This window comes from Vanessa tameamea, chromosome 16 (genome assembly GCF_037043105.1).
Source record: "Vanessa tameamea isolate UH-Manoa-2023 chromosome 16, ilVanTame1 primary haplotype, whole genome shotgun sequence".
Classification (NCBI taxonomy): domain Eukaryota; kingdom Metazoa; phylum Arthropoda; class Insecta; order Lepidoptera; family Nymphalidae; genus Vanessa; species Vanessa tameamea.
This window is the reverse complement of record NC_087324.1, coordinates 9,162,287-9,182,439: the sequence shown is the minus strand read 5'-3', so window position 1 is coordinate 9,182,439 and position 20,153 is coordinate 9,162,287. Positions and strand designations below refer to the sequence as shown.

At 30.5% G+C, this 20,153-nt stretch overlaps 1 protein-coding gene across 5 annotated transcripts in view; it reads right to left on the bottom strand.

Moving 5' to 3' along the window:
- Positions 1-16,087: 16,087 nt before the first annotated feature.
- LOC113403075 (cyclin-dependent kinase 14) overlaps positions 16,088-20,153 on the bottom strand; it is a 70,896-nt gene continuing 66,830 nt past the window's right edge. For 4 of the 5 annotated variants that reach the window (XR_010309395.1, XR_010309398.1, XR_010309397.1 and 1 more), the window contains 2 exons: positions 19,537-19,726; positions 16,088-19,466 (listed from right to left, as the gene is read on the bottom strand). Coding sequence is in view for 1 of the 5 variants with exons in the window: in XM_026643517.2 (XP_026499302.1) it covers positions 19,677-19,726 (50 nt within the window). In the remaining 4 variants the exon portion in view is untranslated. Of the gene's footprint in view, positions 19,727-20,153 lie in introns of all 5 variants that reach the window. The other variant, XM_026643517.2, reaches the window with a different exon arrangement.

Genomic DNA, 20,153 nt, shown 5'->3' with positions numbered 1-20,153 from the left:
TCGTTTCTTCTACTTTGTTCTGACCGAATTCGCTTGAAAAACTCCAGGTATATTATTTTTTCTCAGATTACGTTTTCGTAATTTAAGCGAAAAAAAAACAACAGATAACATATCAAATTTTTGTATATTATTGCTTGAATCCATATTTATGTTTTAAGTTTTAATATAATATTTGAAATAGACAATAATATGCCTTAGACAAATATTCTCAAATAATCGGTATCAAAACAAAAGGTGTACACGTCTGTATATTACCGCACGCTATTTCCTGTTATGCGTTTAAATAATTTTAAAATATTTCTATATTAATATATAGATAATATATATATAATTTTAAAATATTTCTATATTAATATATAGAAATATTTTAAAATTATTTAAACGCACTGTATACTGTAATGTTAATGTAATGTTACTGTAATCAGTAGCTTAAAAGATATAACTAAAAGGTTATTAAAAATGAATATGTTATTGTTTTTAAGGATACTACGTGAGCAATAAATCCGTCTAAAGTAATCATTATTTTTTCTCACTCTTGAAAAAAAATATTGTTCATTTTTATTTATTAAAATTGTTTTATGGATATATATTTAAACATTGATTTATTTATCGTTACTATTTATGATAAAAAACATAGGACTTATAAGTGGTCAAACTTATTAAACTAGCAAGGACTCGGTTAAATTATATACGAAATTATCATTCCATTTAAAAAGCCTCCGAACAGGTGACGACTTGAAGAGGATGACGCACCACCTAACTGAATGTGGAAAGACACCTTATGAGGTATATGTCCAGCAGTGGACGACAATTGGTCGACGATGACAATTTCCTCACAATATTACAAACTAACGACACATTTAAAACTGCAATATTGGATAAAGATGATAAGTCTGGGTTAAATGTTGAATTTACAGCCAACCATGTAATATATTATTTATAGCCATATCAGGTATTTTTTATTCTACAAATTTTATTGCATTTTATTTTCCGAATATAAAATAGCATGAAAATGTTTATCTTATTGTAAATTGTAAAATGTATTTGCTAGTGACGTTATCGTTTCAAGCTCTGTGGTGATAGCAAATACCTGTTGTTTCTTCTTCCGGAAACCCATTGAAGCACAAACACGAATGTGTCTCTAATCAGACTTGTGACATTGGACATACTTTAACAGTAGGTTTTAACTTGTTTTTGCTCGAACAATATTTATATAATTCGTTTTGACCATTAATGATGATAAACATGGATATATTATATCAAATATATTAATTGTATTTATTAAATGGAACAATTTTAACCCAAGATTCGAAACCTTATGCTTATGATAATGGGAAACTTGCATCTATCTTTTTGTATTTTTTTATGATATAGTTTGGCGGACGAGCAAATGGGCCACATTATGGTGAGTGGTCACCATGTCCAGGTCCAGCGTGATGGAATATATAGCCTTTTTCACAAAGGCAGCTGTATCCAACCCTTTAATTCATAACTTACATATGTAGAAAAAGGGTCAGAATTATATCACAAAATGTTTCCAGAGAGTTAATTCTGACACATTCAAATTTAATTAAATATCTTCAAACTACAACTGCTACGAACATTCAAGCTCTCTCTCAACTTTTAAACTAATATAGCGTATGTGAAATTGTTAATATTTACGTTGACATACAGACGTCTACGAGACGTCATTCACACGCTCCTTAGAATTCTTAGGTGGTTCCAAGAGGAATGACAAGCTGAAAATTGGCAGCTATTTTACTAGCGGCTTGTTTGTGAAAATAAATAATATTCACACTTCATAAAATAAAGTACCAGATGGCTGAATTAATTTTCTTGCGCTGCGTTTCTGGTTGAAGATTCACGTGTTTTTAAAGTATTCTTTGGTCATATTATAGACTTCATTTCAAATGTTATAATTGTTTAAGCCTTTAAATAGTTATTTAGAATATTTAATAATTTATTGAAAATATATTTTTGTTTATATTATGACATTTTTTCTGTACAAAAGTTTAATAAACAAAGAAAATAATGACTGTTTATTCGAGGAAAATAAGAAATTATTGAATGGGTTTATTAAATTAGAATATCAATGCTTTACAAGTACATAATATAAGATACTACTTTACCTTCCCATAGTTACCCCTGAGGAAAGTCAACTATCTATAATTCAATGTTCAAATACGAAAAGAGCTTCATTCTCGTACTCGACTTCATTTCATTCTAATGAATGAAATCGTAATCGGTATCGTAATCGAAATCGTAAAACTCATATATTTAAATAAATTCCATTTGTTAATTACGTTCATTGATTCGCTGTTCAATATTTAAAAAACTAAAATAATCTGAAATAAAAATTTTAAGAATAATGTTTAAAAAAAAATGCTTAAATAAATTGTATCTTTATTTCAATTCTTAGTAAAATAAGAAAATTCAATTTAACTTTTCCTATAGGTAAGTTTCGAATGGTTCCGAACAAGTTAATTATATTAGAGTTGGTTGAATTCATTTTACTTTAAACTAGCCTGCAGACATGAAATTGGCTCAAAAATTTATAAGCAATTTAAAGCGGAGATGAGAAGATTCGATTTAAATTTGATGATCGATATCAAGTCTCAAAGCCGTGGCATTCGACGAATTCAACAGAGAGCGATCTTGTCTCTAAAACATCTTATCGAAGTTGTAAGCTTATTATAACTGATGATATTACCAGTGATAGGGCTTTGTGCAAGCGAATCTGAGTGAATACTAACCTCAGCTGGTATTCTACCGCTAAAAATGTATATCAAAATATACCTTATTCAAGTTGGGTTTGAATCGTAATTTTACAAGATTATATATAGTATATAATAAAGGCTTACTTACGCTTCGGGACGTATATTCAATCGAGGCTTGAAAACGGTAAGGAAATCAATAAAAAGTTATACTTCAGCGTCTAAATGTTATACTACCGATTTCCTTCTTTCCTTTTGAGTAGAAGGTTTGGAGCCTATACATCACAATTTTTCAATGCGGTTTGGTAGATCTTCATCAGTTCATCCAACACATTTTCAAGGTTTTTTTCAAAGTATGAATACAAATTAAGCTTATGAAATATAATTAAACCGTAGATCTTTTTTGTTTTTTAAATCTTCTATGACTACAGAATGTTCTTGATGCAGATTAAAGCTGAGTCGTTATTCTTTAAAAAAAAATTGTTTTTTTTTCTACGATATTTTGTCATCTATACAATTTTATACAGGATAATATGCCTTGTCTAATAATTATTTGTTAATATAAGCTAAAAAATATAAAAGTTTAAATAAATGATGAGCAAAATACACAAGTAAATATCTGCGGGATTTCATTGTAGAATGAAACTTCGCCTTGGAAAGTTACACATTTGTATAGACTAACTTAACCTCCATTAAAATATATACCTAAGATCGCTAGCAACTAACATTTGAAGTCAAGCGAGCTTAAAGAAAAAAATACCCTATTAATTAAAATAAACATATACATGTATATTAAGAATAGGTTTATAGTCAATTCTTCATGTAGATAAACTCTCCGTTATTTTCAGTACAAATTAATTTTGCTGACGCATTCATTAAAAAATATATTTTCTTCTAAACGTAAATGAGTCTGAATTAATTAAAAACCAATATCATGATTATATAATTCTATATAGAAATATCTGTTATAAAATGAATAAATTCCAGTCCACTTAAGATGATTAGTTATAGAGGATTAATTAATGAGCGCCTTTCATCCGTGACCATCCATCTTATCCCTGCTGCGGCTATTGGATTGCTGGATTATAACTTATTACGTGTATGTAGATATAAAAATAAATTGTGATATTGCATTACGAGTAATTTCGATTTATAGGTTTTTTTATGTACAGCTTTCAATCGTGTTAACTATGTATTTAATTAGGTACATCACTGAAAATCGACTTATTCGATGGACGTAAAAATAATGTATGATACATTATTTTTACGTCCGTCGAATAAGTACTAGGAAACTGGAAAGATCTTTTCATTTACCTTTTACAGAAATTGTACAGAATCTATACTAATTAGAACCAATATTATGAATGCGAAAGTAACTCTGTCTTTTTCTCTTTCAGGGCCAAACCACTGAATTGAATTTTATGAAATTTGGTATGAATCCCAAGAAAGGACATAGGCTACTTTGTTTTGCCTAATACCTGACGACTAACCCCTAAAACGCGAGCGTAGCCGCGGGCAACAACTATTTTTTATAATTTTCAAATTATTATCCATAAATTTACAATTTAAAGAAATATTTCAAATTTGGAATAATGGTTTTCTTATGTAAAAAGGTTTTATATATCACAATTGCGAATAATAAACTTCCTTTTATGTGAATGGATTTAGTGTAAGCAAATACTGGCCTATTTGATTATACTCATTCTATTTATTGATGCGTTCGACGTATGTTTAAAGGCTATTCAATAAAGTACTTCATTCGTGAATGGAGTCCGTAATTCCTTACGCTACGATAAATCTTAGAGACAGGATGTCAATAGATATCAAATACTGAGAGAAAATCATTTTCAAGATAGATTTTCTTATTTGTTTTTTTTTTTATAAAAAAATGTTTGATATTGGTTTCATCTCTAACTGTATTTCACGTGATAATTTTACTGCTTCTTGAAAAGATAAACTAATAAATAGTTACTATTTATCAATCATTACAAATCTATGTACATACTCGTATCAATGTTGTTTACACCTTTAAAGACGTATCATTTTGTATGTTACCCAACAGATATTAATTTTAAGTGCTTAGTGATATGTTGATGGTGTAACTTTTCCAATAAATAAAATAAAAATAAATAAGTATATATATTCATCGCCCATAGACATTGTCGCCGTAAGAATTTTTTCCTTATATTGTTTATATAAGGAATGGTTAAAATGTATTGCGCCACCAAGCTTGGAGACTAAGATGTTACGTCCCTTATGTCTGTAATTACACTGGCTGGCTCACTCACTCTCAGAACACAAAAATACTATTACTAGTATGATATTAAATACTATTATTAGTATTGTTGCATGATAGTAGAATATATGATGAGCGGATGGTACCTACCGAGAAAAACGGTCGGATTTTGTTCAAGATATTTTAAGTAATATATTTTTGTTTCGCATTGAGAACATAAATAATATAATATCGTCGTCCAATATAGTATTGAAATAAAGTTTCTTTCTTGGCACAAATATAGTCCACTTAGCTTATGATTGAATTGAATAGAAAAAATAAGAAACCATTTTGACAAGTATTTTTCGTGAAATACATGTGTCTCCGCACTTAAAAGTTTCCTTAAAAATTTCCACTTAAAAAATATCATCGGTTTTATCGTGACATATGTTTATAAATACACTTCATTTTAATACACAAATGAAAAATGCATGAAATATAATTCTAAAAATATAAAATTAATAGGTACATATTAATTTACATAATATATGAAAAAGGCAATAGCGTGCAATAAACTAACTAAATTTATTATTTAATTTTATAATCAGAATTTTTTCCCAATACTAATACGGTTGTGATAAGGAGTACCTATGCAATCTAAATTCCAAACTGTAGTAGTTTGGAATTTAGATATATAGATAGAATATAAATTCCAAAAACAAGTCTATACAAGTTATAGTAATTTTATTGAAATAAAAACTTTGCGGTTGTCGTTGAATCAATACTGAATCTGATTGAATTAATACTGTTAATGCCTTACAAACGTCATCAGGCAACCAACCGAGCATTGGCAAGTGCATTGAGCATTGAGCAAGGCATTCCAAAGGTTGGCAGATGATAGGAAGGCGACCTCCCGTAAAATTCAGGTAATTACTTTTTATGCATTGCAATATACCACATAGAGACTTAAAACAAATCGAATAAAAGCAATCAAATGTTAAATTAATAAAAAAAGATAAATGTATATAATTAAATAGAAATAAATAAATCGAAAAGAACACATGTACGTAACATTTCTTATCTGTAAGCTATTCTGTCACTAATCTCAGTGAGAACGAATAAGGCTTAAAATCCATTATATGGCAAGGATTTTCACTTCGCGTCTGAAGAGTTATCACGAATATGTCTATTTCCTGCCGACGCCCGTTTCAATAGTAAATTAAGTTACGTAGTACAAATTGAAGCTATTTCTATTTATAAATAAAGATTACAGCAAACACGAGACACGATAATTGCAAGTGTAATTAAAAAATAAATTTGTATGAAACTGTAGTTAGTTTAAATCAGTCTTATTATATATATTTATATTTAATAAGGTTTTGTTTATATCTCTTGGATTCGTTCATGAAAGCCGTATTAATTGCAGACGAATGTGGCAGACTGGCTCGTGGCGCTGATCGCTAGAACTGATTGCTACGCTCACCGCGTAAAATATTTATTTCTTTAAGTTACTCCCATTCAATCCAGGAAAGATAGCAGCGTAAACAACTTTAATTGTTGTTTTTGTTAAATATCTCGATAATTGTTGGAAATGCAAATAAAATAATATTAATCAAAGTTGTTGACCAACTGTTCATATCTCGAAACATGTTCATTATACGGAAAACATGTTAAATATGTTGTAGAATATAGTGGGGGAAACCTTTAAGGGAAGCGCTTTAACACTAAACGAAGCTTTATTAAAAAAATATAATAATTTATTAATATTTATTGTAAAGTATGTTACAACCATAAATTAAATATCGTCATTACCATTATATTACGTTTCTATAACTTAAGTAAGCTCAGACAGATTTGTCGTAGCATCCTATGTAGTCTATAGCGACGTCAAAATTAAATTTCAAACTGATTTTCACACTCGACTAGTTTCGTAAGGGATTGGAGCTGCAGACGTCGGCTGATACATCTACGAGTATTAGTAAATCTTGTTTATAAATGCTTCAACATTTCTTTGATCTTGTTTAGAATCGAATGTATTTTTTAAATTTCAAATATCTGTCTATACCGTTATTTATCCTCATTAATATCTCACAGAGGATTACTCAGTGTCAGTCTGATAAATATAAAAAATAGATATGACGACTTGTTTTTGCAATTTTCTATTGAATAAAAAAATAATAAGATGTTACAAGATATTTCTCTCCCATTCTTTGGAAGATTGATTCGCTAAGCAACAATACAATGTTATGTGTGTGTAATTTCTTAGTCTTAAGAGTAACATGATTTTTAATATACATTCAGGCTTTACAAACTTTAAATAGTTACCGTACAAATAATGATCGCGTTTAATGGTAGCAATGATGCTAACAGCATTTCCCCGATTCCGATCCTCTGGGCAAAAATTAACCAACACTTCTGTTGCATGCACCTGTACCTACAAGTTAAAGGAGTTATACTTTTAATAAAGGTTTATGCATTGTTACTCCAATGCCCAAGTGTTTCAATTATGTGAAATTTTATTATTATTATTAATAATAATTTGCGGTTTTTTATTGCTTATTTCATTGTTTATTCTAAATATTTTTAAAAAAACTTATTAATATTTTAACATCAAATGATTTACAAAAGTATGATTCTTTAAATAAAGTAAATGAATATTGTATTGAGCATTAATCTTGGAAAGGTCAAACCAGGATTTCCCGCGAAGTTTCCTTTCGCGTTAAGCTCCATCCGCAGGGACGCGATCTGAACAAATATAAATATTCCTTAATTACTTACCTACTGGACTTACCTTCATAACATTTTTTTATATAAATTTAGAATTACAAATGTATTTATTATGTTTTTTTCATGGAAGGGTTAATATTACTTACAGTGCTAGTCAGGGCGGTGGACCCTTACCTGCAGGAGATCCATTTGCCAGGACTTTTTTTTAAATGAAAATAAGTAGGCAAATAAACACTCTTTTGACAATTGTTCTTGAAATAAAAATACCTAATAATAAATATAATTATGACAACTTTGTTTAATAAAATATTTATTGAAATAAACAATATTTTTAACGTTCACAATTAAAATATCAGCTTAAATAAAAATAAACAGTAAATATGTTCTTAAAAAATTATGTAACCGAAACGTTTGACGTGATGTAACTTAACTTTCAACAATATACCTTCTATAGATCAGATATGTGCATCAGTTCCACTCTGAAGCAAAAAACACTAACATAATCACACCAAACAAATTCATTTTTTACAACTTTCCCTTTTTAATTTTACTAATACAACCAGGGCCGGATTTACCGCGCTGGGGCCCCTAAGCAATGCACTTATCGGGGCCCCTTTACCCTTGTCTAGCTTCCTAAAATATATGTTTTATATCAAAACGCCATTTTATTTTTAATTACTAAGCTTTATTACCACATTACGAAGGTCCTAGAATTCTAAAATTGATAATTTTTGCCTTTTTGAAATTTTCCATTTTACACCCTTTTTAAAGGCAGGCCTTGGATATAACTTTTTGTAATTTTATATTATTCTCTTTAATCGTGATCATATTAACTTAGTAAAATAACACCACTTATATATAAAAAAGAAAAAAGCATTTTATTTGATCTCCTACGAACACGCAATAAAGATACTTAGCGTCATTATACTCCGAAGAGAGTTTATTCTGAAACTTGTTAAACCTTGAAGAAAAACCAGAACCAAGTAGTTGTTACTCGTGTTATAATATTAAAAATATAACTGAGCTAGCTTTTATGTTTTAGGATTATCTATAAAATTAAAAATTATTTATTAATCAATAAATAATTTTTAATGTTATAGATAATTACCATTATAATTTAGTAGATTTATTTATTAATAATTACCTTATTTTTGTCTCAAGTAAAAGTTTTCTGGGATGTTCTGTCAATATTTTTTCGAGTTCGTTTAAAGTGAGTTTGGCTTGGAAAGCACTTAAGGTCACTAGTCCTTCGTCTGATTCATGTTGGATGGCCGTTCCATTAGACTATGAGAGTTAGGCTATATATATTGAACCTTTATTTGTGTATATACTTTTACACTACAACATTTATAATATCTCTCTCGTGATATTTTATATCTCTCGTGACAATAGTTAAATTTAAGTTTCGTTAACGTAGCCAAGATTAATTCAAGGATATTATTATTTTATTTAAGAATCCAGTTATATGAATAATAACGCACATTCGTTAATAACGATTATTGCTACAATTTATTATATAATAACGATAAAATAATCGTTATTTACAGCACTAACAACGTAAAGGCTTCTCTTGTTAATGTCAGGTTTGCGTGTAAGTAAGCAATTAGTTATAAGGGTTATAACTTGTGACTACTTTCCCTTTAAATAATTTTCTCGTGGAGATGGGGAGATAACGCCTATTAATATAATATCTAAATAAACGAATAATACTTATAAAACATATACTTATATTGTTCGTTTGTTATATCGAAAATAATGAAATATTATTCCACAAGAATCATTCTGCTTTAAGTTAGACAACACAGCTAAAATAAATCTAGTAATTAATTTAAGGCTTGTCTGTGCAATATTTATTTTCATTTTAATGTATGATGAAATAAAATTGAACTAAACTTTTCATAATCTTTCATCCGACATCACTGGGGAGAGCTAACGAGACGATGCCTATACCTATTGAAAAGGGTTAAGTTGATAACCATTACGTACAACAATTATTTTTTATTTCAATTTAAATAATATAAACTGTTATAATATCTGTACTTTCAAATTACCTCCTTAAGAATGTTATATTAAATATCAAATGGTAAGGAGTACCTTCTTTAAATTACTCTGTAAGACTACTAAAGCAGAATCAATAAAAATATCTGATCTCGAAACTGCTCTAAATATATTATAATAATGTCAAATCGAATTTTTATTTTTATTAATGTCAAAATTAACAAATTTAAATAAGGGTTGAATAAAAGTTAAGAGTTTCTAGAACAGTTATAAAGCTAATAAAAATACCTAGATATAAATATGTCTACTGCCCTGTATAACATTCTAGATTGACAGTTCATCGCAATCAAATTGAAATATAAAATCTATTCTGCAAATCCAACGATGCAGTTGCGGTTCCGTCAAAGTTACATCGGCATATTTATCGGTTCTTATTGTAACCGATATATATAAGTAGAATTGGCCAGCAGTTACGATTAAGCTGAGGCTAATTTTTGTAAGGAATCATCGAAGTTGGATCAGTATAGAAACGTATCATTACCATTATAATTTAGTAGAATTAGCCCCTGGACGCAACTCAGCCATTTCCGTTCCCTTAAGCAAGTAAGGTCAATTCAATTAAGAGTTCGTAAAGAGATTAGTGTTTGACTAATTCGTAAATCCTAACTACCGCTTGGTTAATTTAGCTGGACAACTAAAGAGCTTCACTTTCCTCATATAACTACAGTACATTACATACAACACTAAATAAGTCAAGACATATTTGATTTTTTATTTACACAAATTTAATTAAAACAATCAATATTTTATATACTTCAAAACTTCTAATAGTTATTTCATTATCACTATATTGTTTTATTTATAAATTAAATATTTAGTAAGAAAACTAATAACGTAAACGTCGAAGAATATGGATCTCAATTCAAGGTTTTATTTTCCGAACTATAACACTGGAAGTTTCTGGTTGAAGTCATGTCGGTTTCTCACAATATTTTATAGGTATATTGTAGTTGTATTATGAACACTTAATTTAAATGAATTTAACTTGGTGGTAGGTCTTTGTTGTGCCACTCATTTGTTGTGTCTGGTGGGAAGCATGAGTAACTATAGGCACAAGGGACATATATATAGTTCCCAAGGTTGGTCGTTCATTGATGTCATTATGAGGAATGATTAATAATTCTTAAAGAACCAAAATCTATGGGCAATGGTGACCTCTTAACATCAGGCAGCCAATTTACCAGTCCGTTTTTAATCGTGTTTAACTACCAATTAAATAAAATATATTAGTAAGGAGGAATCCGACGCAAAGTAATCAAAGACCAGTAAGATTTGACCCTTTTACTTGTTTTTACTGATTTGACATATTCCCAAAAGTAGTATCTATAATTTAAATAAATAAATTCGTTGAATTATAGACGCAAATGAAGAACACGAGTCTCGCCCTGATATTATATCTTATGGGTCTTCTCGGCTCCAATATTTTTTCTGAAATCATATATTAATACGTTAAGGCAAAACTTTGTTCCCCTTTTAAAGATATTGCACGCACGAAGGAGTGTGAAATGTGGTATTGTTAAAGTTTATACAAAAAAGGAATGCAGAAAGCTAAAATATATAAATAACATGTTTTAATAATATACTATATTAAATAAAATAAAACAATTATAGTTTATGATATTGCTACCAATGTCAGCACACGTCATGATAAATTTAAAAAATCCTTAACATGTATTTTGACTTTACTTCGGATTTTTTTTAAATAGAATAAAGTTAAGCTAGCATCGAACTGAGCTTAATCGAATCAATATTTCTAATATTTTTATAAGAATGAATGACGGACGAACGACCCATGGACGATCACTTGCATATATAAAGTAATTGTGTATTAGATTTAAAGCATATATAATAAAGTAACAGCCGGAATATGTCCCAAGGCTAGTCATAAACCTCCTGTCGAAGATAACGTTAGGAATTTCACGTTTATACGTACTTAGATATCGTATTTTTAAAAGAATATCATAAATGCGAGTGTTTTACACAAATACGCCAAAATCCCAATTCAATTAAAATTTAACTAAGTACGTAGCCAAATTATATTCTGAAATTGGACATTATATTGATTGATTATCTACTTATATACACAGTAATAAACATGATATATTTTTGTGTTATCTAGAATTCTAAACCAAGCTGTAATTATTTAAACTTGCTTCTTTAAAATTATTGTTTAAATTTAACGAATTTTAATATTGCCAGACAGTGAAGAGTCCCCGAGTCCTAACCAAACATAGACTACTTTACATCGCTTGTTATGTCAAGTTAAACAATCATAAAGTTTATGTCGAAATAAAACAAGAACGCTACGCGAAGGCAGAAATGAAATTATTCAAATTTTACATAATGTATACACCACAAAACAGTTTCACATAATATTATTTATGTATATAGCATAAAGTTGGAATGTTTATGGCTAAACGCAATAGGTACATAACACAAACAATTAAAAAAATATATATATTCCATAAAAATAAATAAGCTAGAGCGCTATTAAAATAAAAAAAAAATTTACATTAATGTGGAAGACGAGGAACGTTTACTTCTGTATTTGGCAGACGTGCAAATGGGACTGATTGTAAGTGGTCACCACCCCCCATAGATAATAGATAATGGTGTAAGAAATATTAACCATTCCTTACATCGCCAATAACCTTGGGAAATAAAATTTTATGTCCCTTGTGCCTGTACTTACACTGGCTCACTGAGCTTTCAAACCGGAACACAAGAATACTGAATACCGCTGTTTGGAAGTAGAATATCCGATGGTATTTTAATAGTTAATAAAATAAATATTATAGAATTTGAATTCATACTACTAAAATTATTTTATTTATAACCTACTTTGTTTTTCTTAATAAGATAACGTAGGTTAAGATTTAATTAACGATAAAAAAAAACTTTTAAAATTCCCGCTATTGTTGAATTCCGTCACTCGTTCAGTATAAATAATGCACTAATTTTCTTTAATCGGAGGCCTTGATTCGTTACCCGAGGGGAGATAATTAATCGCGATATCAATTCAAGCTTGACTTTTGACGGATGCTAAATTCGCTTCCGAATACTCCGACGAATTTATCTTTTGTCAGCGTTTCCTTTCACTTCTCGTAACGAGGAACACGACGGAGAGGCGAACTAATTAATTTTGCATCATATTGTGATGTTACGATACAAATGTTATCTCGATAATTAAGATATAATAATACGTATGAGGTTTTCATATTTACGAAAGTTAATATTGTACGTTTATGTAATCTAATAAAATCTATTCATTTATTTAAAATATATGTTCAGCAGATATTTGTTAATACGAATTTCCTTTCTACGGGTGTTGATCATCTGTTTAATACGTATCATAGTAATTATTGTAGACTCTGGTCATTTAAATATTTGCTAAAAAGACTTAAAACGATTTTATATGATCCTCATATAATTTGATAAAGATGTTTGTTAAGTTTAATTCCTTAAATAGTTAAATTCAGATATTATCACACAACTACCTACTTACCTAAATTAGTTCAAGTTAACTATTCGATTTTGGGTATACCATACCAGCTCACCCTTATTAACTAAGCATAAAATCTAACATACACACACATGCACACACGCTGATACACACGCATACATATATCTCTTATATAAAAATATAAAATGAACTATATACATATATATTCACCAAAAACCGTTTGATTAAAGTTGGACATTTGCCAAAAAGTACCTCTCAGGTGGATATTTCACGATTTCCCGCTTTCAACTTCACCTTATGTAATTTTCATCTCCACGATATTGCTTCAGACCTCAATCTCCGGGCCGTTCCTTATCTAGTGTTTGATAATAATAAATGAGGAGCATTTTTTTTATTAAATCGTATTATTTAAAAATGTACGATTGTTACGGTAATCATGATAGACTAGTTCATTATAGTTATCGTTCGCAGATTCGCCCGCGTACGTGTGGATGAGGCTGTTATGTACTGTTAGCGAGTAACCCTAGCCTCCAACACGGTGCCATGTCATACGATGTCATCATTAATTATATCACATAATTATTATAACCGAAACAATTTATTTTACATTATTATATATCAAATTATTATTTTAAAAAAAATGTTTAATTATTTGTTAAACTTTAGTATTATTTTATGTGGCATAATATTTAAGACTGGCACAAATATGTAAATTTTTTTTTAAAAAGATTAATCTGTCACGGGAAATAGGGAGATTATTGCAAGGAATTGAGAAATATATTTGTTGGAGAATTATTATCAAGCTTGAATTTATTGTCTGATTATGCAAGTGTGATTTGTTATTTATTTTAATTTTATTAAGTCGTTTGAGACCGTCGACCTCAATTAGGGTTGTGGGCATGCTCAACGAGCCCGCATGGTGGATGCACGCCTATTTGTGGCCTTGAATGAAACGTATCGTGTCAGATACACGTCATAACCGCATAATTGAAAATTTTCGACTATAGTTTGTTATAGAGTAATGGCAACACTATAATCGAAATATAATTTCTTCAAGTAGGCTCTCACAGACATGTTTGAATCGACATTTTAGAATATTGTATAAATTGCAAATCGTCTATTCGGGAGGTAAAATTTCAAAGAAAAACAAGCAGGAATCTCTGTATCTTTCCCACCAATATACACAAATACATTAGGGTAGGTATATTATGAACAAAGAGGTTTAAAACAATGGTATATACTTACTAGAATTTGACATTTAAAAAACACAACTTTGCCATATTGCCGGTGTCACAGGATGTTGTGAGGATTCTAATGGTACACCACACATCTGAATATATTAAGACATCTAAAAGTTGTGGAGGAAAAACGAATTCACATACATACCTGAAAACATTACACCCCTTTGTAAGACAGTTACACTTCCTCTTTAATTTTAGGTTGAATGTTATCAGCAAAAAACACGATATACTAATTCGTTTTAAACATTAGGGAGATAAAGAATTTAACTCATAATTACTAAATATAATACCATAAATAATAATTATAATAAATTTTAAGTCACAAGACTTTTAAATTAATTTACTTTTTATGTAGTGTCGCTAGAGTTTAAAGGTAGCTCTAACATAAGTTTAACGATTGTACATAAGACGAGGTATTCTGCAAGAAGAAAGTCGAAACTCACCGCAGAGCACGAACGTGTAATGTCAGAATATCATAAGCGACATTGATTAAACATGACAAACCATAGTAAGTCGGTTGTCACCATTTCACAAGTGAGATACGATTTCTACAGAATCTAAATCTACTGATTCGGTCTTAAATGATACCCATAATTTAAGACTATTGTGTTCTATTCTTCTTGAGAACAGAGGCGAAAATGAGTTTCAATTTCACAATTCAATGAGAAATCAATTCGAGACCCAATAACTTTTAAGCACATAATCATTTATTTGACCTGATTCCAGTCAAGTGAGCCAACATTAAAGCCATTTAATACTGTCCCGATTTAAGGGATCAACTATAAAGTACGATTCACATCAAACACGTCGCATCGAATCGCGCCGCATCGCGTTTTACATGTACTTATAACGGAAATTTAAACTGTCTGCATAATATTTAAAGGACATTTTTGCATGGAACGCGTATAACCGCGGAGCGCTCGCATACGGCAGCGTACGATCGCAGTCGACTGTTTTTCTAGGTATACGGACTTATAATTAAAATAGTTTTTATTTAAAGTCTATATTCGAATTTACTTTACCACGTGTAAGATGCGGCGCGTTTAATGTGTATCGTACCTAAAAGGATTTTAATATGGTTTTAACTGAATTATTAGCAATTATATATTTTTTCATAAGCTGATGTTGAGGAAAATACTTTGTCAAACAATTATAATTTTAGACAAATTGTTTTCGAAACGCTTGGAAATTCTTAAAATTGTTCACTTCTTTATGGACCTTTAAAAACGTAATTATAAATAACTCAGTTGAAGTGTCTTGTTAAAAATATTTTTAACTCGTATATACATCGCCAAACCTACTATAAAAGTGATTTATTTCATTTTTATATATTATTTATTTAAATACATTTTAAAATAATCTAAAGTCATCGTAGTATAAGGCCAAGGTAATTTCTATCTGAATAATGACGAATATTTTGTAATCGATTTTTTGGTAATCGATTATTAAATTAATTATTAATTTTTGTTAAATGATTATTATTGAATAGGATGCCAGGAAAACACCATCGTGCCGATTAGGGCACTAAATCAGCACGACATATTTGTAAATTTTAGCATTGTTTAATTAAATGTTATGAAAACATCACCTCCTGCTAAAGGTTTTTCTTTTTTTTAATATTGGTATTTTGTTTGACGAAAGGTAAAAGAAAACAAATCACAAGTCATCATTAAGAAATAAAAATTTTTATTATTATCAGTTCAAATATCGTATTTACATTCTTTCAAATGATTAGAAGCACATTGTTTAAACAATAATAAATCGAAATAAACTCGGCGGCCGCACAACGTCAGCGATATGAACAGTATAAATCAAATTAATAAAATTGTAAATATCCTATTACATAATTAATATTAAAATAAATCTCATAAATTCCCATGAATGCGCGGCAACTTCGTACCTGTCAATATCTCCATGCTTGTACAAATGCGAATACAGATTATACAAAATTAAGGTGTCAAATATAATCTGTGCTCGAAAACGCAAATTATTTACTATTCGCAATATTATATGAAATTTTATATGTATTAAAATAATATCCTACTATAAAATAATAGCACAAGTTCAAAGAACAAGGCACAGTAATATTGCATGCTGTAACGAAAAGGCGCGGTTATGAAATATGTATTTAGTAGCAACGTTCTTTGTTGTTCACATAACTTACACGGTCGGATAAACAAAACTAAAAAAGCACGAAGATTTGACAAATATTACTCTTTTACAAAACGTCGCATTTAAATTATACAAATCACTTTTATACAGTACAAAATATTGCACAAAACTTTTATTAGTTGAATATATCCTCTTAAAAATAATAGAAAACTTTTCTTTACTACTAAAATATAAGGAACAATGACTTATTAAAAAAAAATATGACCCCAGGCCAACCAAACAAAGTGTTATAGAAGCGTCGTTTTGTAAAATACAAAGTCACCGCTACGAAACTCATACAGCAATGGCAAATTGTCCAGGACTGGAGAAACTAAAGTATACAATAAACTAATATGACTATTTACAAATAACTTTCGTCTACTCGTCCACTTCGTAACATCAGTTCTTCATTATACAAATGCAAATTACATTTTACGCGACAATACATCGCCATTCGCCTAATTACACTTGTTTCGTAATTCAGTCTCGTTTACGCATAAGCGGCACTTATTGCTTACGTAATAAGAATCGATTTCGTTAAAATATTCCATTTGAGTTAATCAATAAACATACACCTACACAGTCGTTCCGAGAATAGGATTTAACTAAAAATAGATCAAGACAATTTCAATCCGCAATGAAAATGAATTATGAAACAAGTGTAATGTTAGTAATAAACTCATTCAGTTAAATGCTCCGTAATCATCGAACACTATACACTTACGTTACATGTCACATCTCAGGGATGCCCGTGCCTCACTCAACGGGTGATCATGATCTGCACTAATTACAAATACACAAATAGAACAAACTCAACGAATCATGTACACTGATAGTATTGCGTTTTTCTATACAAGTTACTCGCTAGTTTGGTGTTTGGAACCGAATTAGGGTTAACTAAGCCGAGTGAGTGGAGAACGGCCCTCGGCATTATGAATATTTCGTACAACACAAATATTTTATTTATAAATGACAGGGTATAATGCTAAATAATTTTTTTCTAAGATCAAATCGAATCACGTTACATAAAATGAATCAAAAAGGTTCTATAGACTGAGCGAATTTATAATCTGTGCAAAGTTTGCTTTCGAAAATTTATCCTAACCAAATACGGCTTGTAAACGCGCAATTGATCCAAAATACATATTTGAATTAATTCCGAAAGCCGAATGAAAATTTAGCGCTCATACGATATCGAGAGACGTTCCCCACTCAATATAATCGTCTCTAAAGCTCTGTATTCACTACACTACAATAATTATACTCGCACTAGTGTCCGCGCACACTGACAACTCGACACCACTAATGTCCCGCCTAATCGAACTATCCCGTCTTAAAACGTGGCAGTGAAAAATGTACGACCTATATGTTAGGCTAAGCCTACCTAGGCTATATCATTATTTTTCCCGATCGATTTAAGAAAAAACGCATTTTTACAGCTATATATTTTTCATATAAATTTATCTCAATTATCCTATCACAACGTAATTATTGTGTTTATTCATTATGAGAATTAAATTTATTATTGCATAAATATTTTTTCCTTTTCTTTCGGACCGTACTTGAAGTCTCCTAATAAGAGGAGCAACACTGTAAACCTGTCAAAACAGTTTCATAACATGGTTTTATTGGTTCGTTCTTCATTTATATTCCGAGCGAATGAAATGAGAAAATCTCGTCGCAGACTTGCATTGTCTTTGTGAGATGTTCACGAGATTGAAAACTATAATAAATCTTTAAGGACTTTCTAGCTGAATTCGAACATTTTCTAACATTTACTTGGAATATGAAACTGTCTAAAAGGATATGATTTTTCTACCATCTTCTTTCTTACGAAGTTCGAAGTTTCGAGAACGCTCTTGTTACGATCCAATGTTTACATTCTAAAATCTATATTTTCATTTCTAGTACAGAATCACATTTTATTCTAGGATAGATGTTAAACATTCAAGTTGCCAATGCGCCGGTACCTACATTGCGACCCTAACCTTACAATGTGAGGGACCACTAAAAATTTCGCTAAAACGGTAAATTCCCTAACAGCTAGAATTCTAGCTTCATTCTACATTCTTGTACAGATTAATTAATAAAATTTTCATAATCGAACCTATCACGTTACAATTTACAAAAGGACGGTCCCACACTTAATAACCTTGAGATCTGTCACGATATTTTAAATAAATTTTGGTTGACGTCTCATTTAATTTTCAATTATATCTCTGCAAGCGATCCATCGCTCGCTTTCCCCGAATTACGTCGGCGAGGAGTGAAAACAAGCGTGCGATACTTTAGGATAAAACACCCGATGTATTTATTTCCTATTGGAACAACAACGCTTTGGTGATGCCGAAAAATTTCGACATCCAAATTTTAAATCTTCAAAAACATAATTCACCACCATCAGGTTCCTTCGATAGCACCTCAGGAATGTGCACGTTAAGACAGACGCCAAATAAATTTACTAAAGCTCTAATAGAAATGACAATTTATTTTCTCCAATTGTCTTTGTTCGGCAAGTATTAACTTAAAGATTATAGATTAGCTCATCCGGTGCTCGGTGATTATGATACAAGGGTCACTTCATAAGACTGCACTGATTCCATATATCCCTTAGTAAATATAAATAAACATCTTCAAAATTTTTACCAAAATTATGAGCATATATCCAGCATAAAAATCTTTTTAAAATAACACGTCATACTCTCAGGTATAGATACACATGGCACACTGCTCTGTTTATATATATTTATACAAATAAACGGTACACTCGACACCTATCAGTATACCTTGTCACCATAGAATAATTGAATTACATGGATGGATATTATTAGAAGCTTAACAAGCGCTAATGTAACATTAAGTCGAAGCGATCGACGGATGGACAGGTTCGACGCGAGCTCGGGAGCGACCAGTCGCTGCGCGGTCGAGTCCTTACACTAGGAGAGTGGAGGGGGCGGCTTGGACTACCAGGAAACGTTGGTCCGTCGAAATGAGTGAACCGTATTTCGACCGTTGATTAAAACTATAGGAATTGATAGGTACTAACTAAGAATGTCCCACTCGGGGAGGAACAAGTGAACAGATTCTACTACGCGTGCGGTGAGCGCCTAGTCTTCGGGGTGTAGGCTCACGCCTTCTACTGTGAAGATCGACACCTCTGCAACAAACGAACATTTCACGTTACAATCCATTGACGGTCACTGATGAGTCTGTGCACGATGAGGCAATGAAAGCGAACAGGTAACTAAGAATTAACGATAAGTTAAAACACTTCAAATCTTGTCCATGGCATCTTTAAAATTCAACATAAACTTATGTTGAAACTGACACAACACGCATCATAAAATGTGACGATTCCACGTAGCAAGTTGCAACATGTTTATGTCGGATTACAAGGGAGATTAGACACAGGCCGGATTACCGAGGGTCTACCCTATTGGCAAACTTTCAAATCTATACGGCAATTAGAATTTCATAAAACCGACTTCCTTGATTTATGTACATGCTGACTTAGTTACATACGAGTGGAACTAATATGAGGCGCGTCAAAATTAAGGAAGCACAAAAAGTGAATTGGTTATTTA